Source organism: Balaenoptera physalus, assembly GCF_965194825.1.
Source record: "Balaenoptera physalus genome assembly, chromosome: 17".
Classification (NCBI taxonomy): Eukaryota; Metazoa; Chordata; class Mammalia; order Artiodactyla; family Balaenopteridae; genus Balaenoptera; species Balaenoptera physalus.
In genome coordinates, this window is record NC_138895.1 from 51,391,656 (window position 1) to 51,415,859 (window position 24,204).

The window sequence follows — 24,204 nt, forward strand, 5'->3', positions numbered from 1 at the left end:
GATACATTTTAAGATGACTAAGATCACCTATTAACCTCTTAAAGAAACTATACGAGCATCTCTGGTATTCTAAGAAGCAGAAAGGAAAAAAAGACTATTTTAAAATGGAAATGAAAGATTTAATGCCAAACTAAAATGACTAAAATGTCTTCACAGCTTGAGAAATCTAAAACACCATAGATATTATAGGCATTTTTCACAGGTATTACCATTAGATAGTCACATATACATGATACTACAAAATATTAAATTACCAACAATGTACTGTGGACATAAATATGTTTCTTAGTTCATAAGAGAACATATAATCATCAAATTGATGTTAAGGGACCATGACTGGGGAAGACAGAATAAATGCTGTCCATAGTAACCCCAAACAAAAAGTGGCACATAAGTTGACAAAACTTTTTTACTGCTTCTGAATTCAAGAGGCAGGCTTGGAGATAATGCTTGATGGAAATGGAGACATTTCTATGATCCATGAAGAACAATAAAAGAGGATTTTTAAAAATTAGGAATATTCCAGCAGGAATTATGAATACCACAGATAAGAATATATTCAAATAACCCAATTAAAAATGGGCAAAGGATCTGAATGGACAAACATTCCTCTAAAAAAAGATATACAAAGGCCAATAAGCACATGAAAAGATGCTCAAAATCATTATCCATTAGGGAAATGCAAACCAAGGCTACAATGAGATACCATTTCACACCTACTAGGATGGCTGTAGTAAAAAAGACAACTTATTGTGGTCATCATTTCATGATGTATGTAAGTCAAATCATTATGCTGTACACCTTGAACTTATACAGTGCTGTATGTCAATTATATCTCAATAAAACCGGAAGGAAAAAAAGATAATAAGTGTTAGTGAGGATGTGGAGAAACTGGAACCCTCATATACTGCTGGTGTTAATGTAAAATGATGCAGTGGCTTTGGAAAACAGTATGGTAGTTCCTCTAATGATTAAAAACAGTCACTATATGACCCAGCAATTTCACTTCTAGTTATATATCCAAGGTAAATGAAGACATATGTTCACACAAAAACTTATACATGAATGTTCATAGCAGCATTATTCATAATTGCCAAAAATGCAAACCACCCAAATCTCCATCGACCGATAAATGGATAAATAAAATTTGGTATAATCATATAATGGAATATTATTTGGCCATAATAAGGAATAAAGCACTGATACATGCTAACATGAATGAAACTTGAAAACATTATACTGGCTTTGTATATACCATATACCAGTATATGCTATGTATCATATATTGTATGATTCCATTTATATGAAATGGGATTTATACAACAGGCAGATCTAAAGAGACAAAAATTAGTAATGCCTAGTGCTATGGTGGGGATGGAGGAAAAAGGAAATGACTGATTGTTAATGGGTATAGAGTCTCTTTGTGGGGTGATAAAAATATTCTCAAATTGTTGTGATAGCTGCACAACTCTGCAAATATACTAAAACCATTGAATTGTACATTTATTAATAGGTGAACTGCATGTTCTGTGCTTTATATCTTAAAAAAGCTATATGTATTTTTTTTTCCAAAAAAAGTTCATATGCTGGGTGTGGTTGAGTTGTGGAACTCTGTGAAATTGTCTGTCAGAAATAGTGTTAGAGGCAGTGAAAAGGTGAGTTATCACTCACAACAGGATACAGTGGAAAGAGCACAGAACAATAGTCATAGATTCACTGGATTTTAAAACTGGGTATCTTCCAAAAAATCTGATCCAAATCATTCATGGCATGGACAAAGTAACTACGACCAACCTAAATTAAGTAGCTTGGTTTTGACACATAGAAGTACTCAAATATTTATTGACTAATCCAAAACTAAAAGAAGAGTTGAAAACAACATTAATGTGGCTCCTATTTAGAATTCTGTATAAATGACAACCATTTGCTAATTTAAATAATCTCTTATTTTACCAAAAACTATCATTATAAGAATAATTCTTTTTGTAGTTCCTTGAGTTCAAAGTTTAGTTCATGTATTTTAAATTGTCTTGCTTTCTTAATAGACATTCAAGCCTACAAATTTTCCTCTGAGGATCTGTTTGGCTGCATTCTACAAGTTGTGATATATAGTAATCTTAATGTCATTTAGTTTATATTTTCTATTAGTTTATATTTTCATTTTTACTCTCATTTTAAAGGATATAGTCTCAACTTCTAAGTAGATGGAACTTTTTGGTAATCTTTTATTGTTAATTTCTAATTTTATTGCATTAAATCTAAGAGGTCAGTATAATTTCTGCTTTTTGGAATTTATTGAGATATTTTGAAGGTCTGTGGAGAAATAATGTTTTATACTACATCCAGATTTTCTTCTTAGGAGGCATGTTTTATATATCTACAGTTAGCAAGTTCCCAAAGGAAAAACTAGACCCAGGGGTGTGTAGTTTTCCAATAAGCAGGAGAATGTGGATGTCTGGGTGTGAGGATATGGTGGTGGGTTAAAGGATAGTGAGTTCACTTTAAGGTTTAAGTAAAAATTAACAAATTAACTTTCCTATAACAAATATATTGTATAACTTAGGAAAAAAAACAATTTCTTTTAATACATAGTTTATAAATTTCAGAGATCATATTAATGTAATTATAATCTTTATTTCTCTCATTAATGATCAGTAAAAAGAGAGGATCTTGCAACTAAAATATATAAATAGTGATATTTTACAGTTTATAATTACAAAAAATCTTTGCCCCATCTGACTTTTTCATCACAGTATTTTTGTAGTTACCAGAAAATAAATGTATTACCAAGAAAGGTAATGATTACCCCAGCATCATGGATTTCATAATTCTTCTCATTAATTTAAACTTCCATTTCCATGCTGAGAAATCAAAACCTATAATTTCTAATTAACATAGTATAGTACATAGTAAATTTCTGTGAATGTTCCATTTATGATGAATACAATGTGACCATTTAGTGTTCATTTACTATATGTCTGACACTATTTTAAGTGCTATAAGTATACCAACTCAGCAACAATAATTTGTAGTAAGGATTATTATTATTATCTTCACTCTACAGATGAGGAAACTGAGACAGTGGTTAAGCAACTTGCCTAAGGTCACATTGCTAGAAAGTGGTGGAATCAGGATTCAAACCCAGGTAGTCTGGCTGCAGCCTCCACCTCTTAAGTCATGTGAAAAGCACACCTGAAAATTCAGGTACATTATCTCTGATAAACAAATGACAGAAATAACGTAAAGACAACTGAGTTCAAAGAGTCAAATTATGACAGTTAATGTCTTCCTAATAATGATTTCCTATTTAAAAGCATTAACCCCCAAATTATAACATAGACACATGGGGATTTATCTGAGGGTAAACATATATTTGCATATTAAATCCAATTACTTAAAGATAGTCCTGTTAAATAGATACCTACAATTATGTATTACAATGTAATTTATTGAGCTTATTAGTTCTAAGATTTATCAGCATGTACTTCTGTTATGAATTTCATTTAAGTTTCATTTAAGGATTTTGTAAAATCAATTTGTTGATGCAAAACAAGGCTGTCGTGGACAATTAAAAAAAACAGACTAGTACGTTACAAAAGCTTTCAGTGAAATATAGTATGTATTTTAGAGGTCTTACCTGACTGTAACGTTTTAGCTAGCAGTAATACGTTTTAAACACCTTACCTTTGAGAATCCAAGTTCTGAAAGCAATCTGTCAGCTACAAATTCAATATACTGTTTCATCAAAACACAATTCATTCCGATGAGGCCAACTGGCAAGGCTTCTGTTAAAAACTCCTGAGATATAAAGAAAAACAGAATAAAGTAGAAAGAAAGAACAATAAAGTGTATGTGTTTTCCAAATAAAAAGAGGGTTCTAATTTTATTAATCTGCTAAGTCACTGATCTTGTTCAAGGAAAGTACACTAGGATAAATTCTTTCAACATGGCAAACAATGCTCATTTGCTTAAAAATGTTTGGGGTGTTACTATTCACTTACTATTTCACATTCTCATATAGCCAAAGTAAATTGAAACTATTACACTACCGGTATTTTTTAAAGTAGCATTTGTAGGACCTGAATTTATATGCTTTCTCAATAGAAAAAAAGGAGATACTTTGTTCTGAAATACCCAGAAAAAGATTAACATGACTATGAAAGGGAACTGGGAAAGACAGAAAGCTCAATTAACAGAGAAAATGAGAAAGAAATAGAAATGGATCTGGGAATTGGGAGATAAACTGAACTCCAATTATACTGAAACACAGTGGTAAAGTTTTAACAAAGAAAAAATAAAACATATTAACCATTTGGATTTAGTTCTAAAAGTGATTCAAGATACCAAAATGCATCTTATGCCTTTTCTCTCTTCCCAATATGAAAACTATGGCTGTTAAAGTATGCACTATTAAAAAGAAGTTTAAAAACTTATTTTACTTTTCAACTAGTTCTTTAAAATGATAAAAGTACATTCTAAGTGAAGCATCCAGGTCTTTCTAGTTAGAGATCTTTACATGCCCTAAATCATACTTTACTATTCACTAATTCATTTATTTATTCATTCTGTGAACATTTGATGCATGCTTCAAGCTAGATACCCTGTTAGTTTAAGAATACAAAACAAGAAACCATCACTGCCCTCTAGCAGCTAAAAATCTAGAGAGCTAAGATAATTAAAATAGTTTGTTATGGCATGAAATTTGACAGATCAATGAGACAAAAAAATAGTCCTGAAACAAATTATAGTATACATAAAATCTTAATATATAATAAAGACTGACTTATAAACCAAATTATAAGTTGACATAATAACTGCAATACATCAACCTGGTACTGCCAGGTTGACCATATAATATTGCTGATACCTATTTTGACCTACAAAATGGCAATTCCATATGTGTCAACCTAATGAAATAATGGTACAAACATCAAAGAAAGAGAGATGTGCTAATTATGTAAGCTTCCCTGCTTACCTGCTCAATTTCAACAGCATTAACAATGATCTCCCTAACCCTTTCTTCTGAAGGCTTATTTACTAAGTATTGAAACATCAGGCAAGCAAAGTCACAGTGAAGCCCCTAAAATAGAAGAAAAATATCACTGTCAAAGGATGTTTAATCAGTTATTTTCACACAGTGATGTATCAGGCATTATATAGTAGTTAGGTAGTTCGGAATGCAACACTGTACTTCTGGAAGACAGAAGAAGGATTAACAGGGCCAGGAACTTCTTTTCTTCAAATCTTATTAAAATGCCAATTATAATAACCTATAATGAAAAATTTTCAATGCCAGCAAATCTCAGTTCATTAACATGAAAGATTAATTAACAACAACAACAAATCTGCAACCAAAAGCATTTTGGAAAGGAAAACAAAGCAAGAAGAACCAAAATGCAAATTCGCTCATTTTTAGTGTTTTTTAAAAAATTAAGAAATGATTGAAAAACAATTAAGTATTTAAAGAACAGGTGAAACTCAGAGATTTCAAAAACACAAGTTATATTAAACAAGAATGGCTCAAGATGAAAATAAATTCAGTGTAATGAAAATGGAAACTGAAGAATTAAGGATACCATCTGAAGCTGTATAAAGCAGAAATGACATTGCAGATAACTCAACGACAAAAGAAAGCAAAATTGTGAAATACCTTGAGAACAGAATAGTTATGCAAATATATGAAATGATATAGAAATTAAATAATTGGAGAATAGAGCAAGGAGATTCAACCTACAATAATCGGGATTTCAAAACACAGAACAGATGGTATAAAACTGAAAACAACAGACGAAAATTTCAAAAAAAAAAAAAAAAAGAGAAAGGTCAGAGACATAGAAAGATGATGGAGTTCTAAACAAAATTAACAATTAGAGACTGACAACAAGGCAGAGTCAGTTAACATTTCTAAACTACAAAGAAAAAGAAATGAATCTGTAAGCGGACAAGGGAGGAGAAGGTGGAAGGAATACACACTTTAGAGGATTACAAATCAGAGCTGCTTAGCTTTTTCTAAATGAACCAACAAAAACCCAGACAATTGAAAGATAAGACTCAAATCAAGGGTTGTATTCCAAGGATTATGTACCTAGTTAAATTGTCATTCCCAGAAGAAACCATTAGAAAAAGACCTCTTTAAATAGCTAATCTTAGAAAATTTACTAGTGAAACATACCCCCTCCACTTGACTAAAGAGGATATTTCAAATTACCAAAGGCTGAATTTCAAATGAACTGCTGAAAGGTGGCAACGTAGTGTTGATTAGAAACGATAGCTAGCTACCTACTACAGAGATGAGTAAGTCAAAGGCAGGCACTCGTAATTGTTAAATCAATAAGGGAATAAAATTAATTTCGAGGTTTAAAGCGACTCTAATCAAAATCCTAGTGGGGTTGTTTTTAAGTTAAAAAATTAATCTGGAAGGCTAAATGGGCAGAATCTTTTAAGAACACTTTTAAAATAAAAGTTATGAGATTTAGCCTACTAATTATCAAAACATAAAAAACTACAATAATTAAAATAGTTTATTATGGCATGATATTGACATATAGGTTAATGAAAAAGAAAAAGCCCTGAAACAGATTTTAGTATACTTGAAGTCTTAATATATAATGAAGAAGACATCACAAGTCAATGGAGAAGGAAGGATTACTTAAAGGGAATTGGAAAAACTTCCCAAGTGTGTGAAATAAAATTAAGTTACATTCTAACTTATCCTATGCTTTATTTATATTACATTCCATACTTGTACTAAACAAATTTCAATGGCATTAAAGAGTTAAATGTTCAAAAGCCAAAAACAAAATATGTTTGACTATTTAACTCATCTCTGAAAGTAGATCCCACGAATTTCAGGGTTTTGTACATTAAAAGAACAAACAGGGGACACACAATTTTTGAGGGCAGGAGCCCACTGTGTCCCCCTTTGCCTGGCAAAGTAATAGAGCTATCCTTTTCTACTTCACCCAAAACTCTGTCCCCTGAGATTCGATTTGGCACCGGTATACAGAGAGGCCAAGCTTTCGGTAACAATTTTGGTGATCACCAAGGGACCACCTCGGGGACGGTCCGGGGTGGGGGGGGGCAGGTGTCCCTAGAGGCCAGATCACCTGGGACCCTTGTCTGGAGGCCAAGCCCCCAGGCATACGCCATCTGCCAGCCTGGCAGCTGGAACTCTGAGGTGGGAATAGACGGAGGAAGAGGGACCCCCCTAGCAACTGCTGAGGCCCTTTTTGCCTTGAGGACATTCCTCTCTTCCTCCTGCCTGGACCGCCCTGGACTTCCTATTCCTAGGAATTGTTTTGGCAAAGCAGAAAAGATAGCGTCTGATGTCGTGACACCTCTGCCAGAATCTGGGTAAGTCCCTGGAAGTGCACTCCCAGGCTCCTTCAATTTTGTCCCTATGAAGAACTTTTGGTTCCATCTGGGGAACGTTTGGTTCCCATCTGGGGATTTTCTGTTTCAGAAATCCCATCTGTAAGGCGCTGCTTAGACTAAGGTCATGGGATAAGTAGGACTTGGAAGCAGCCACTCTGAGCTTTGTGCTGTCTGTTTTTTTCTGGCATAAGGCTTCCGTCTGCTGGCGAGGGTTCTGATTTGTTTTCAGTCCGCTCGTGAGTGTTCTATCAATCAAGTATAGGAAGTGCTCCTTCTCCTTCTTCTTTTTCTTCTCCTTCTTCTTTTCCTTCTCCTCCTTCTTCCTCCTCTCCTTCTTCTTTTTCTTTCTTTCTCCTTCTCCTTCTTCTTCTTCCTCTTCCTCTTTCCCTTCCCCTCCTTCTCCTTCTCCTTCTTTTCCTTCTCCTTCTCCTTCCCCACCTTCCCCTCCTCCTCCTCCTCTTTCTCCATTTGATAGCCCCCTGGGGAAAATCTTGGCAGACTCATCGACCTATATAGTTCTAAACCTATAACTGGGAAAAAAATGAAATTCTATTGTAATTCTGTTTGGCCAACGTACATTCTTGAAAATGAGGAGAGATGGTCTTTGAATGGTAGCCTAAATTATTATACAATTCTCCAGCTAGAGCTGTTTTGTCACAGGAATAGAAAGACAGGAGAAATTCCGTATGTTCAAGCATTCACGCAGTTACATAATAAAAATGAGCAGCTAGGTAACAAGCTGACGGTACAAAGAGAAAGGAAAGTCACTTTGCCTAGAGCTGGTCGTTTCTGAAGGGAAAGGGAAATAAGGGAGACTGAGAAAAGAGTTGTACATGTTTTGTTTGTGGGACCATGTTTGTTGTATGTATGTATGCATGTCAGTACTTACACTGACCGGTTGAGACGTCTTTGAATAACAGGGCTCACTAACAGGGCTCACGTGTGACAACACCAGGGAATCCGTCCTATGGTGTCTGGGTTTGCCTGTGGCAGAACGCTGGTTGGGATTTTCCCTTTTGGACTAGCCTCGTTATGGGTGATCAGAGCTCTTCCATCTTATAACACCCCACCCAGGGTATTTTTACAAAATTGGGAGATCTTCAGCTATTCCCCCATGAAAAGAAATTGTTATTTCTCTCCCCCTGTGCCTGGGCCCGCCAGAACACTTATTTTATCTAGACCATCTCTAGTTCCTGAGACTGAAGAAAAAGGCAGGGAAAGAAGGCCTTTTTAAACTCAAGCAAAAAAACTGAGACCTCTGGTTCAGTCTTTATGTAAAAGTTAACTTGTAAATGAGCTCTATCTAACTGACTTAAAAGTAAGCACTTACAAATTAAATCTAAATGTCTAGAAAATTGGCCAAGGTAAATTTTAGGACCACATGATCTGGGAAATATTCAGTACTGAATTAGTATCTGCTATTGAAGGTGGCTTAAGCGTGTTGGTTTGATTAATATAGACATGTCTTTAGAGTCATCAATGTTAAGTAATGCAAGTGAGATAAGAGCTTTTGGGTAAACTCTTTAGGAATAATTCTCCATAAGAAAGCCCATGTTTTTAAAGTTGTGCATAATCAGGATTTTCAAAGATTGGATTAAATCTAGTTGGGTAAATGGATTTTGTTGGGAGTGGGCTAGGGCAAGACCAGATTCCTATTTGCCCTTGAAATCTTTTCACTTTGGTAAAATGAGTAAGTATTGTTTGGCAGTTTCTAAAGGTTCTTTTGACCTCCAGCTAACTTTCAGATTCTTCAGAGGGCCCCTGAGGCATCTCAGAAAGAAATAGTTAACTAGGATTATTTGGTATGTTAAACTAAATGTAATCAGTCAAGTTAAATGTAATCCTGGTTATTGTAACCAAGTTTCTTTACCAACTACATTGCAGTCAGATGCTTAACTGAGCCCTTTTAAGTCTTTCTGTTGCTGTACTCTGATGCTTTTGCAAAGGTGCTTCATCTTCAGGAAGACTTACGTGAAGGGCCCCTTTTGACAAATACAGGTCTCTGATAAATTTCATATCATACAGCTGAGCTGGTTAATAAATTTAAAAATCTTAATGGAGAATCTGATGGCTTCATAAAAAGTTAGCAAAAGGATTAGTTACCAAGTGGGCTGGTAAAAAATGTTTATGGTTTTCCCAGACATAGGGAAGCCCTTCCCCTCAAGCTACTTATAACTTAGAACAATTGGGTAAATTACACCTCTGTAGGAAAAATTGAAATATTCTTTTATCTCTGCCTGGTCCCTCCAGAAGTTGGAGACTCTTGGGTTATGAAAATGAGGGTATTTTAGAGAAAAGAATTATGTTTCAATAGATACGAAATTCTAGTTCCGTTAACTGAAGTTTGAATTTATGAAAGTTATTGTGTTAGCCACACTTTTGCCCTGATGTTTAGGAGGAAAGGGAAACTACCTAGTGAAGGTATCAGAGTGTAATTACTCATCATGTACCACTGCTTGTTTTAGGTCTATTGCTGAAAGCACATGTACAATGCTTGTGTGACAATTGGGTATAAATGATAAAATGCATAGCCTATAAAGCATATCCTCATTAACATACCTCTGTGCTTGTTCACTATACCTGATCAGTTTTCCCCCAATGTGGATTGACTAGGCAAATACAAAGGAGGCCTAGCACCAAGGGACATGATCTACACCTGGGGCAAACAGCTGAATCACCCTGGCACCAAGGGACAGATATTTTGATCATCAATGTCTTCTACTGAAAGACTTGCAATCAAAAGGGGAAATGAAAGAAAAAAATCTGCACATATTGAGGTATGAGGAAGTCACTCTGGCCTATATATGGTTTAACTTTAAAAAGCGGTAAAAAGTGGCCTGTTTTGTGGCCTTTCAGACATGCATTGTATATCTGCTTTAACATTGACATGGGGAATGCATTTGAGAGTCAAAATGGAGTAATTATGATAAAACTACATGACCATTGTGGATGTGATTTCAGACACATTCATTCCTATATTGTCGCAAACTTGGAATTTTCTGAGCTATGTCAAACTCAAGGATGCCACAAGGATTTAAAAATTCCCCCACCCTCTTCAATGAGATTTTGGCTAAAAATTTAAGAGGATTACACCTGGATCAAGGTTGAGTAGAGGCTTTTCCAGCCAGAAGGGAAAAAGTAGCAACAGTAAAAAAGAGAAACATCTCTAACACAGGAAGAAAAAAATTAAACAGTATGTACAACAGATTGGTCAATTGTTAACTGTATGCATGGATGAGTTTATGTTCCATAGGTCTCCCCCTCACCTGGAAGCTCTCTTGTATCCCCTCAGAGCAGGAGACCAGGTGCTGCTGAAAGTATGGAAAGAGCAAGGACCTAAGCAGCAGCTTAAAGAGAAACAGAAGGGATCCTAGGAAGGGATCCTATGACATTCTTCTTACTACTCACGTCTCTCTAAAACTGGATGGAGTAAAACCATGGGTACATCACACCAGAGTAAGAAAATTACCAGAGACTGACCAGCCAAGCCTGCCTATAGCCAGCGAGCCGACTCCCGAGAAGCGGACATCTAACCCTTTGGGAAACTTAAGTATTTGTTCCGACAAGCGGAATGAAAATTCTGTTTTCTTAGCCTTTCTCATACCTCGTACCTATAGATTCATATGCTGATTCTTTTTGATAGTTCTAACTGCTAGATATGTGGTCAACTTCCTATTTCCAGGTCTTCAGGATTGCTTTGATGGGTTTTCCCCATACAAGGAATGGTTTGGAAACAATTGGCTACAACAAGTCTCTCCTAAGTACCAGTTCCAAACTGGCCTTCAGACCTATTCTCCTGAATTCCTAAGGGAATGAGATCCGTTCTGTCTACTAAAGTTCCAGTCGTCACTCTTACCTCTAACGGGACCAAGGAATTGAGATCTTAATCATATAAGACTTGGATCCAGGACGTGGAACTCAAATATTTTTAATTCGGTATCTATTCCCCCCAAATTAGGCAGGACTATGCCCCATCTGAACAGGAAGTAGTCAGAACAGTCATTGCCCACTTCCCTGAAAGATTTGGGGAAAGATAAAAACCGAAGTGAGGATTATAACCAAGTCTCCCTAAAACAGGGTTCCTCCGTTTATGATTAACATCTCTATCCAAAATGATTGTTCCCTTTCTTGTCCAATATCTGTCCTCAAGATTGAGGAGTATCAAAGAAGAGGGTGGAGTGAAACTGAGTGAGGCCCTGTGGGGCTCCCGGGCTTGGAGGCCCTTTTGTCCCCCATTTATTGTAGGCAAGACTCCAGCCTCCATGACCTTCCCTGAGTTCCAAAGGGCAGATTCGAACAGAGAAACGTAGTTTTTTTTGAGGTCAGGAGCCCACTGTGTCCCCCTTTGCCTGGCAAAGAAATAAAGCTATCCTTTTCTACTTCACCCCCCCCAAAAAAAAAAGAACAAACAAAATTAAAAAGCAAAGGACAAACTGGGACAATATTTGCAGTAAATATAACAAAATTCATGTTTTATATTATATTCATGTGATAAATATAATAAACTCAATAAACAAATACTTATTGAAAGAGCCCAATCAGTTACTGTGCATTGGGAATATATACCAATGGGAATAAAAGCAAAAGACCAGAACAGGTAACTACAGAAAAAAAGACAAATGACTAGTATCACTATGAAAACAATGTTCAATCTAAGCAGTAATCAAATAAATGCAACTAAAACTAATAATGAGATACTAACTACTCCTATCAAATTTATCCAATATTTAACAAGTAAATCTGATAAGGGTATAGTAAGAAAAGACATGTTCATACATTGTTAGGTGGGGCTACAAATTGTTATCAGATTTCTGGAAAGAAATCTGCAAGTAAGTATGATGGCCTTTAAAATGTTCATGCCTTATACTCTAGTAGTTTTATTTGTAGGGAATCTAGCTTAGGAAAATAGTATGAAATTGAGACAAAGCTTATATACAAAGATAGTCATTTTGCATTATAGCAAAACAAATAAACAAACAAAAAACCAGGAAACAACTTAAATTTCTAATTATAGTCAAATAAATGATACATGTACTCATTAGGATATGTAATATATATCTAACAAAACTGTTTCCAAAAAATGCTTAATGTCATAGAATAATGTTCATAATATTCTGCTTAGTGAAAAAAGATGATCTTAGCTCAAAAAAATATGAAAAAAGCAGAATATCTCAAATTATAAAAATATGTTTGTATATATTTACATAGGTTTAAATGTAGGAAATTGTCCAGAAGGAAATACCAAACATGAAAGGTGGCTATCTCTGTGTGTTGAGACTGAATGATTTTATTCTCTTAATTCTCTATAATAATCATATATGACATTAATAATAAAAATTATTAGAAATTGAAAGACACAAAACAACACAAAGTAATTATACAAAGCATTTTTTTTCTTTTGGCCACGCCACGTGGTTTGCAGGATCTTAGTTCCCCAACCACGGATTGAACCTGCTCCCCCTTAGCAGTGAAAGCATGGAGTCCTAATCACTGGACCATGAGGGAATTCCCAAAAAGTACTTTCATACATATTGTTTCACTGCATTTTAACAAAAGCCTGTTAAGGTGTATAGCTGAAGAAACTGAGGCTCAGAGAAGTTAAGTAACTTGACAAGGTCACTTTAGAAATAAGCTGAGGAGCCAGGATTAGTCAATCAATGTGACCCGAACGGCTATAATGGTCTAACACTGAGAACACAAAGATAAATGACAAGGTTTCTGCACTCAAGGAACTTGAGTCCAGTAGAGGAGAGAGACAAGAAGTGCAATACATGTTACGGACTCTAAGGTAGGGACAAGTTCAGGTTTCAAAGGAATAGAGCAAAGAGTGGTCAGTTTTACCTCATTGGGGTAGGAAAGTTTTAAGTGGCAACTTGTGAGAAGGTAATCAACAGATGAAAAAAAAAATGGTAGAAAAGATGGAAAGAGTGTTGCAGACAGAGGGAGACAAGATTTAGTTACTGATTGGATATAGCTGAAAAAAAAAAAAAAGAAGCACTCTAAAATGACTCCCAGATTTCAAATTCGTATGACTGGGTAGAAGGTAGAGGCACTCAATGAGACAGAGAAAACAGGAAGGAGAACACATTTCAGGAGAAAGATGATGAGCTTGATTTCTGAAATACTAGGTTTGAAATATCTATGGAGCCTTCCAGGAGAAAACGTCTAACATGCACTTGAATTTATGGGTTTGGAGCTCAGGAAAGAATAACCAGGCTGAAGATAAAGTTTTAGTTGTTATGAGCATCTAGGTGGCAGCTGATTCCATGGGAATAAATAAGATCAGCCAGGAGGTCATGTATAGGGAAGGAGAGCGACCAAAGTGGGAACCCAGGAGTACATTGGTACATAAGGATGGGCAGAGATTGAGGAGGAACAGTAAGAGAGGTAGGAAGAAAACACAGAGTCTTAAAATCCAAGGAAGAAATGATTTCCTGTTTTATTAATTAACAGGATATTTGTGTCACCATAAGCATTTTCAGCAGAAAGAAAAATAAATGAACAGCAGCTATGATTACAAATATAACTAGAAGAATACTTCATTCCTTACTTCATCTCTGCTGATGAGTTCATTGGAAAAAGTAAGTCCAGGCATAAGTCCTCTTTTCTTTAGCCAGAATATAGCAGCAAAAGATCCCGAGAAGAAAATTCCTTCTACAGCAGCAAAGGCCACCACCCTTTCCCCTGGGAGACGAAAAATAGTTTCACTTTCTGAAATATCATACACTGCAGACAATTTCAAGCTTATATATGTATAATATATACTTTTACATATATTTTTTAATAACAATGTCACAACTGTTTTGCCAAGAAACACAATCAACAAGTTAGTGCCACAGCCAAGTCTTCAGAGGAGGAAGTTTGCCACCTCTACCTACTAGAGCAGAAAGGTATGTCAGCTTCAGGTCTTATGTCCAACACTGGACTCCTGCAGGTCTTGGAATGTGGACAAAGGAGAGCCTTCCACACGCAAAAAAAGAGGTGATATATCTGTGCACCACACGTGCCTGTGAGTGCAGGTACGTGTTTGTGAATGCAATATGTACATACATGTATGTTTGTACACTATGCTCTGTTGACCCTTTTGAAAACAAAAATAGCTCTTTAGACTAGTGAGTTATTTGTTTTAGGATGGAGATTTATCATTAATTTAACATAGATTACTATATTTTCATCTTGCTATTAATAAGATAATAGGTATAATTGATTCATTTTTAATTGACATAAATGTGATGTCATGTGAATGTTCATCTATAAGGCAACTAGACTATAATTTTATACAAACTGTGAATAAGAGGAACATTGTCATTTTAACTATTCTATGCATTCACATGAATGCTACAGAATGAAAATCATAACAGAAATAATTATAGAAGGCTATTCTTTTTGGAGAGGATTAAAGGATTATGAGGGGTAAATTTTACAAATTTTCAAGAATAGATGTGAGCTACAAATGTTCCAGAACACTTCTTCTAAAAGCTATAATGAATTGTAAAGGCCTCATGATTTTAGAGATAGGAAAGTAGGATGTATTTTTAAGATACAGCTAACCTCTATGATGCAATGCAATAAGATTGTGTAACTCATACTTTTTTTGATGTTTGAAATGTAATTTCATTACGTATATTAAGGTTGAATCTATATATTTAATGTTTTAAAGTTCTTTAAAGATATTTTAAAAAACTAAGCAGTATATCTCACTTTTTAAAAAACTAAGCAGATTGTCGCAGGATGACTGCCACCCTCCTCTATTTTCTCTATTTCTAGGTTACTTCTTTGGTAGTATCATGAAAGACATGCTTTCTGTGAGCCTGTCCATCATTTTCTATCCACACTAATCTTTTCAGTGCATATTGAACACCTTGATGTTTCCCTTTGTTTTTCTCTAAAGCCAATGTCTCTCAAAATGTGCTTCTCAATCCACTTGTGAGAAAATCAGCTGGGTATAAAATGCAGATCACTCTCTGGTGATGACCAGGAATCAGCAGGATTTTTCCACAAATTCTCCAGATGACTTTATGCACACTGAGAACCACTGCTTTTCTCATTCTTGAAATGAACTGAAAGCAATGCAGACATATATGTTTCTTCCCTGATACACTACATGCTTGCCCATATCTTACACTACATCACTGGTTCTCAACGTGTGGTCCAGGGATCCCTGGAGATCCACAGACCCAGGAGGTCTGTGAAGTCAAAACTATTTTCATAGTAATAATAAGGCACTATTTATCTTTTTTACCATCATTCTCTTATGAATATACAGTGGTGTTTTCCAGAGGCTACACAACATATTCACAACCATCTGAAAAATCTGATAAAGTACTTCTCCCTTTTCTAACTACATATCTGAAGGAGGTTGGAGTTTTTTAAAATACTTCAACCAAAAAAACATTCTGCAACAAATTGAATGCAGAAGCAGATATAATCCAGCTATCCTCCTATTAAGTTAGACATTAAAGAGATTTGCAAAAATAAAAAACTAGGCCATTCTCATTCCAGTGAGAATGGAATGGCCAAAACTAGGCCATTCCAATTTTTGGGGAAAATACAGTGTTTCTTTTCATAAATATACATTATTTATTTCAAAATGCAATGGGTTATTACTGTTAATTTAATATGCATTAATAAGTAAATATTTTTAAAGTTTCTTGGCTTTAATTTCTAATATGAAAATATCAATAGATATAACCAGCCCTCAATAATTTTTAAGAGTGCAAAGGAGTACTTAGACCAAAAATTTTGAGACCTCTTTCCCCACATCATGAATAAAACCAGAAAGTAAAGACAACCAATTGTGAAATAAATAAGAATAAGAAAGGGGCTTCCCTGGTGGCGCAGTGGTTGAGAATCTGCCTGCCAATGCAGGGGACACGGGTTCAAGCCCTGGTCTGGGAAGATCCCACATGCCGTGGAGCAACTAGGCCCGTGAGCCACAATTACTGAGCCTGCGCGTCTGGAGCCTGTGCTCCACAACAGGAGAGGCCGCCATAGTGAGAGGCCCGCGCACCGTGATGAAGAGTGGCCCCCACTTGCCACAACCGGAGAAAGCCCTCGCACAGAAACGAAGACCCAACACAGCCATAAATAAATAAATAAATATGTTAATATAAATGTTTCAGACATTACATGAAATTTCTAAAAATCTTATATTTGTATTTGTATGGAAATATGTATGGAAATATGTTAATATAAATGTTTCAGACATTACATGAAATTTCTAAAAATCTTATATGTTCTGGTATAATGTTATAAGTAATAATCCTAGTTATTACTTTAAAATGTATATCTCAGAAAAAACTAATTTTCTTGTCAACTGCATTATTATGAACTTTCATCAAATCTTTAACTGTGGTCATTTTTAAGTCTTTTGTCATTTACAGACAGTTCTGGGTGTACTCTGATGCTTTTGCAAATATGTTCCTATAAAAGGGTTTCATCTTCAAGAAATTCATGGAAAAGACTCTGACAAGTACAGGTTTCTGGTAACTGACTGTACTGCTGAACTGAATGAATAAGCATTTTCAGAACTCTAATGAAAAACTGATGAACTCATAATAGTGCTAACAAAAGATCAAGATGAAAAAAAAATTAATTACATGGGACTGAGTGAACTGATGAGGATGAGTATAATTTTTGTGACTTTCTGTCTGAATTAAAAAAAAAAAAAATCCCACAATGACTCAGAGGCAAAGAATATACAAATCAATTTTCACTGCAAAGTAAAGGAGCTGTTACAGTGGAGGATTACTGGACTGAATGTCAATATTATGACATAGTATGAGTGTGTTTCATGTTTGGTAATTGCAATCATTGTTGCTTTTGTTGTGGTCATCCATGTACAATGCTTGGTGTCAGTCTATTTATCTCTTGTAAAAATAAAATACAGTGTGTGTGTGTGAAAAAATAAAAATAAAAAAATAAAAATAAAAATGAAAATAAATAAATAAATAAATAAATAAATAAAATTAAAAACTTAAAAAAAAAAAGACAGGGAATTTGATTTAAAAAAAAAGAATAAGAAGGGTACTTAGAGCTATTTAAATTAAATATCTGAATATTTTAATTAAATGTAATAAATATTTATTAACCAACTACTATATTATAAGAGACAATGTTAATCGCTTCCTTAAAAAAATGTTATTGGGTCTCAACTCACCCAAAAGGGTGTCTGCATTTAACTTATCTGTGAAAAAGAAGCCTGCTATTGCAAGCTGTTTCTTGCCTTAGTTGAGTGCACTAATTTAGATATTTGTTCCCTGAAAAATGTTAAGACTTTGACTTGCTTTATTTTAGGGAAAATAAACATTACTGAAAGCATATAGTCTTGCTCTAATATTCTTGTCAGAGTCTACGTGACTGATTCTTATTTACCTGTAATTATGCACTGACATTTAACCTTTCAACTTTCAATTTAATAAACAGAATAGATAACAGATTTAGATTACTTTTTCACCAGTTTCTAATTAATTCTTAGGAATAGTGATACTACACCATGTAAAATAGCATTGTATAACCCAAGGCAAATTTGATCATATATAAATTAAAGCTACATACCAAAAGTAGATTTTCTATCTGCTATCCAGCGCAAGGCCCAATCTGCTTTTTTCTTAACATATGGCATTGTTTCAATTGCATTAAATAAAAATTCCCTGTAAAAACAAAAGAATTAATGGCAAAGTTATTCACTTGGTTTTTTGGGGATTTTTTTTGTTTTTATCTTTGGCTGTGCCACACGGCTTGCAGGATCTTAGTTCCCCAACCAGGGATTGAACCCGGGCCCTCGGCAGTGAAAGTGCCGAGTCCTAACCACTGGACCACCAGGGAATCTCCAATTCACTTGTTTTTAATCAGACTATATTTGATTCTGTGCAATTCTATGGTATGCAACAGACCTGTAGTTTTTCTGTATTTTTGCATGTCCATAAAATATAGACGTGAAAGTAAAACTCAAATTAGTGCTTTGGATCTGGTCTCATACAAAACTGACTAAATTAGAATATTTAATTTCTAAACAGAATGTGCGAACAGTTTTTTAAGATATAATATCCAAAGATTTACTGGTCCTATACGAGTTATTTTTAATCTAACACATTATTAAGCAATAGAAAATATGGTACTCCTAAACTTCCATATTTGAATAATCTTTCCCTAATATTTAGTTCCCTAATATTAACATAATCAAGCAATAGGATAAACCTTTGTAAATAAAATCCCAGCAGTAATACCTTTTCTTAGGATCTCTGATGTAAGTGTCTATTAGCAAACTGTACATCTCTGAGTGAACATTTTCGATGAGAATTTGAAAGCCATAGAAACAGCGAGCCTCTGGAACCTGCACCTCCTGACTAAAGCGCTCCACCTAAGAAGATAAGGGAAACAAATATATCCAATTCTATGGGCTCTCATTAAACACTGCAAATCAGAATCTGGACATCAGAATGATCACTTAAAAATCACCTGTCATGCCACAGACAGGTCAGAAAGACCTTATGAATTATTTTAAGCAGTATTGCTTAATCCATCAACCCTCCACAATTAGTTGCATACTATATTCTTAAGCAATTAAATAAGCTGACCTATTAGGTGGAGATACTGCCTATAAAGCCAAATAAATTTTAGAACATCTACCAAAAATAATTATTTTGCTTTGTAGAATTGACCTTAAGTAGATCTACTGAAGCCCCTACAAGCTTATAATGAAAGTTTGCATCTTCCCATTCTTTTTAATAAGAAAGCATGCCTTCTAACCAACCATAATAGAAGTTTAAAATGGGAAGCCAGACCCAGTGCTCTATTGCAGAGCTCTGGAAAGATTATTAAGGTGCAGGTTCTCTATTAGGATTACTATCTAAGGGTAAAATCAAACTCATGCTTATGCCTTGTAAGTAGTTTTGATTGGTACAATATGCTTGATTTCATGATATTTTGGGGGGTCAAATAACAGAAATGTATCCTTGCCTCTGACACTTCATCAGAAAAAATTTTTCAAGAGTTAAGTTCATTTCTTAGACATCATTTTTCAGGCTCAGTCTGATTATCTTACCACCATTACTACCATTTAACTGCTGAATTGAGAACAAAAGTGGAAACAAAAATCTTACCAAATTTTCATTCACAATTCCGTCACTGGCTGCAAAAAAGGCTAAGATGTGAGAGATAAAATACTTCTCTTCTGATTTAAGCTTGTTCCAGTGAGGGAGATCCTTTGATAAATCAACCTGAAATAAAAAGATTTTCCAAAGTTTTAACTTAAATTCTTCTCAAAGTATGGAAAACTGACTTCCATTTCAAAGTTAAGGTGGGACATCTCATTAGCAGTAAAATGTGAAAAAGAAAAAAATGTTATCATTCTTGCTATAGACTGAGTATTTGTGTCCCTGCAAAGTCCATATTGAAACCTAATCCTCAATGTGATGATATTTGGAGGTGGAGCCTTTAGGAAGTGATTAGGTCACCCTCATGAATGGCATTAGTGCCCTTACAAAGAGACCTCAGAGAGCTCCTTTGCCCCTTCTGCCATGTGAGGACATAGCAAGAAGACAGCTGTCTATGAAACAGGAAGCAAGCCTTCACCAGATATCAAATCTGCAGGCACCTTGATCTTAGAATCACCAGCCTCCAAAACTGTGAGAAATAAAATTCTGTTGTTTGCAAGCTACCTACTCTATATTATTATGGCAGCTCAAACTAAGACAATTACAAAGGAAAAGAACAAAATTAAAACATTATGAAGACATGTATCTTCTAGCTAATTGAGAAGCTGGCCAGGATGTCCTTTTAAAATATTAAAATTAACCTATTCTCACCACAAAAAAGAAATGGTAACTATGTGATGGGACACAGGTGTTAGCTTATACTATGGTGGTAATCATTTTACCATACATAAGTGTATCAAAGCAATACGTTGTACACTTTATACCTACACAATGTTATATGTCAACTATATCAATAAAGCTGGGGGAAAGTCAAAATCTGGAAGCAATTAAGGAAGGGGCAAAATGGGAAGAGAGAGTAGAAACAGTCAAGAAGGAACTGAGGTGAATAAACTAATGCCTTTCAGCAGCCATTTCTTTAGCATTTTATACATATTTACCATTGTGTTAGACAGATAACTAGGCACTTGTTAAGCAATTGTAGCTGCTACCTTACTGTTGACTAATCTACTTTTATACCCAGAAGTAATGCCGGGCACGTAACAATCTGGGTTTTAAAACAGTTTATAGATATGGCTTCCTCTGGAAATAGAAATATTTTGGAAAATGTCTATTAGAACTAGTCCTTGGAATTAATAGAAATGTACTCTAGAGTTTGGTGAAATTTACAATTTTAAAATAGTCTTTAAATGTACCTTGTAGATATCATTTTGTCTCAGGAAGATCTCTTAAGTATGTTTCATAATAACCTCATAAACATTTGAAATATGTAATTGTCTTTTGTCCTTCTTTTATTTATTCTAACAAAGCCCTAATCTCTTTCACCATTCCAAAAAATGACTAAAGTTTCATCCTTTCAATCATTTGTGTTCTTTTCCAAAGTCCTTTTTCTCATTACTTTATTTTTAAAATGTTTACTGAGCACCAACTACATGCCAGACACTGTGCTAAATGTTGGGGATACAAAGGAGCAGAGAGGAAATATTTGTATACGTCTTTTAAAATATGTAAGCTAAAAATCAGGTCCTATTCTATTAAGAGTTCACTCGGGTTTAACTGACATCTTCCTGGTTTTTGTGTATTATACTCCTGATACTAAATTTTAATATTACAATATGCTCTCTAATATTAAACTTATCTACATTAGTCATTTTCCATTCCTAAAAGGTAAAAGTTTTCACCCAGCTTTATCTCATTTGAATAAATTCTCAATTTTACAATCTAAAGATTGATTACAAACTACTGGTTAACAGAACGGCCTGGGTAGCTTTGAAAAAAAACCCAAACACCAGAACTTTATCTTCTGAATCAAGGCTTCGATGATCAGGCATATTTAGGAATAAAGCTAAATCACTGATAAAACAATGAAATCTAGAGCTGATTAAACTGTAACTTACATAATTTGTTTAAATGAATAATATGTGGAACTAAAAATGTGTTTGACTTCCCAATTAATTATGTATTTGAATCTTCCTATAAGCTGTCTATAAAATATGTACCAACTTTATATTTTAATTTTTAAAAATTAGTGTTTTTTAAGTCATAGTACTACATATATTACATTTCCTAAAAGATGTAAGAAATTTTTTGATGAATTTAAAAAACCCAGGTATCACAAGTACTTTTTTAACATGGTGAATGAAAAAGCCACCTATGTACTCCGTTTGTTCTCTTAACCACATCTCACAAAAAACTTTCTAAAAACCACAGTCAGAGACAGTCAGGTGTGTCTAGCACTATGGCCCAATTTGAAAATGCTGGGTTTGGCTTTGGGTTGGTTTTTTGCTCTACATGCTAACTACAATATAACAAAGATGTTAATAACGTTAACAAATATAAAATAACAAAGATGGGTAGGTGGGTAAAATCAGTGTAACAGAAGCTTTAAAAACTGGTGGCTTCTGATTTCTAGTATAAATCTCCCCCATTCTGTGTAAAATAATAGCTTACGTTTATTTGGTGCTTGCTAAATGCCAAGTAACATTCTACACATCTAATTAATCCTAACAACCAGAACTAGGTAATATTAGCCCAATTTACTGATGAGGATACACAGAGAGGTTTCACAGAGCAACTTTGCCAGTGGCACTGCTAGTACGTGGTAGAGCCAGGATTTGTACCTAGGCGGCCTGGTTCCAGAGTCTGCATTCTCAACAGCATATGTAAAGAGTCAATTTCTCAAAAAATAGGTAAATAAACAGACAGATCCAAATGTATCTAAACAAATAGATACATCTATCTGTATAGATAAATATGCACACACAGAGAACAGAGTGCTATACAGGGATCATCCATCGTATTCAAAAATGAAGACAATGATTATTTGCAGACTATGGAGCAACCGCTTGCATGACCAACTGCCCTTACCAAACCAGCGAGGATCTTCTGATTTGCTGTGTTCAACTCATTTCCTAGGCGGAAATTGCCACACTACAAGAAAACATTCCACAGCTGTCCTGTCTGTTGGCACAGCTGTGCCAGGTTTGATGTGGCTGAGGGCAGGGCCAGACTGAGAGGAGCACTGTGAATTCAGGCCAGCACCTCAGAAGCGAGTGCCCTGCCCAGGCAAACTCCCCATGCGACAGCTCCTTCTGCACCATCAGATAAGCCTCTCATCTGAAAGGAGGGTCTCTAAGGCTTTCACTATTTCATGCTTTAGCTATGGCTGCAATTTTATTTATTCCACTAACCATAAGTAAAGACTAGTCTTATTTGGTCACAGCAAACCAAAACTGTTTAAAAATGGAAAATGTTCTGAAATATATTGGAGGTAAAAATCTGGCAGACTGAGATGACATTTTTGCAGCAGAAAACATGTTTATAGACAGTAATCTAAACACAAAACATTGGAGAATCCTGTATTTAGTCTCAGGAATTTCAAACATTATCTTATACAACTGATCTTATTCAATGTACCTTATAATGTAAGTTAAACATTTTTAATGTCCTGCAACAGAAAATGTGAACACTGCACTAGAGAACATGTTTGCTGATGACGGTGCTGTTACTTACCTCTTCTGCTGTCCAGAAGGATGCCTGTGCCTGTTTATACATTTTCCAAATGTCAGGGTACTGGATTGGAAAGATGACAAATCGGCGAGAACTCCTTCTTAGGAGTGGCTCTTCATTTGACTTTGCTTCATTTTCGTTGGTATCTGAAGATAACCTCTTTGAAAAATAAAGTACAAGCACCCATTTTATGGACAGATTTCCTCTTTATTCACATCTAAACACACATCTGGGGAAGTTCGGGAGACAGCATCGTTTTGGGAGCCAGTCTCCCCAGCTTGAATCCTTACTGTTATCTGGTAGCTGGTTAATGGTGTTTGCTTAGTTGTGTGGCTATAGGAAGTTCCTTAACTTCTCTGAGCCTTGGTTTCCTCATCAGTAAAATAATACCTACCTTAGAGGTTAATTGTGATGATTAAAAGTGCTTTAAACAGAGCCTGGTGCATAGTAATCTCTCAAAATATTGTCATTATTGTTACTTTGAGGATAAGTATAAAATTAGACCCATAAACGTCACGGTGGGCAAATTTCTAAAGTTGTGGACAAAATGCCCCTTCAGTGCCTCTCGCAGAGACAGAATGCTGGCACGAATAGGCTACTGTTATGAGCTACTTTTTAAATTTTAATGTTTTCTTTTCTAATATTAACTGAAATTATAATACTTATCTGAAAACTCCTTACCAAAAACTTAGCAGCCTTTGTTTGTCTGACCCTTCCCACGTACCAATTGGTTTTTGCTATTTACATGTTAACATTCCTTTACTGCATATGGTCTCACTGGGGCTGTCTCAGAGCTCTATGGGATAAAGTAAGAAACACATACCTAAATACATACTGCTTGGAAAGAGGATGGCACTCTAAAAGGGGACAGTGCCATATATATGTGTGTGTGTGTGTGTGTGTGTATATATATATATATTTTTTTTTTTAAATAATCAGCAAGAGAACAGAGACCAGTTTTTATATATTGTGGTGTTCCCAGAGTACTGTGTCAAGTGTAACATCAATAAACATTAGCTAAGTAAGTGAATGGGCTGTTAATTTCTCTTTACCTTGTGCTCAGATTACCGCATACCTTTAGATTTTTAAAAATTTAACATAAGACCACAATACATTAGTGAAAATAACCTAATAACCACTCAAGGCAAGCCTCCTCTGAGTGCCC

General features: G+C 35.1%; 1 protein-coding gene across 4 annotated transcripts in view; it reads right to left on the minus strand.

The window, feature by feature from the left end:
• RRM2B (ribonucleotide reductase regulatory TP53 inducible subunit M2B) overlaps positions 1–24,204 on the minus strand; it is a 37,429-nt gene that overhangs the window by 3,851 nt on the left and 9,374 nt on the right. Inside the window, exons 2-9 of one of the 4 annotated variants that reach the window (XM_082434332.1) lie at positions 23,721–23,835; positions 23,043–23,198; positions 19,479–19,595; positions 18,603–18,736; positions 17,932–18,026; positions 13,925–14,058; positions 4,976–5,080; positions 3,685–3,798 (exon numbers count right to left, since the gene is read on the minus strand). In XM_082434332.1, the coding sequence (XP_082290458.1) occupies positions 3,685–3,798; positions 4,976–5,080; positions 13,925–14,058; positions 17,932–18,026; positions 18,603–18,736; positions 19,479–19,595; positions 23,043–23,084 (741 nt within the window). In that variant the 5' untranslated portion in view covers positions 23,085–23,198; positions 23,721–23,835. Of the gene's footprint in view, positions 1–3,684; positions 3,799–4,975; positions 5,081–13,924; positions 14,059–17,931; positions 18,027–18,602; positions 18,737–19,478; positions 19,596–23,042; positions 23,199–23,720; positions 23,836–24,204 lie in introns of those variants that run through there. The other 3 variants (XM_082434330.1, XM_082434331.1, XM_082434333.1) reach the window with 3 other exon arrangements.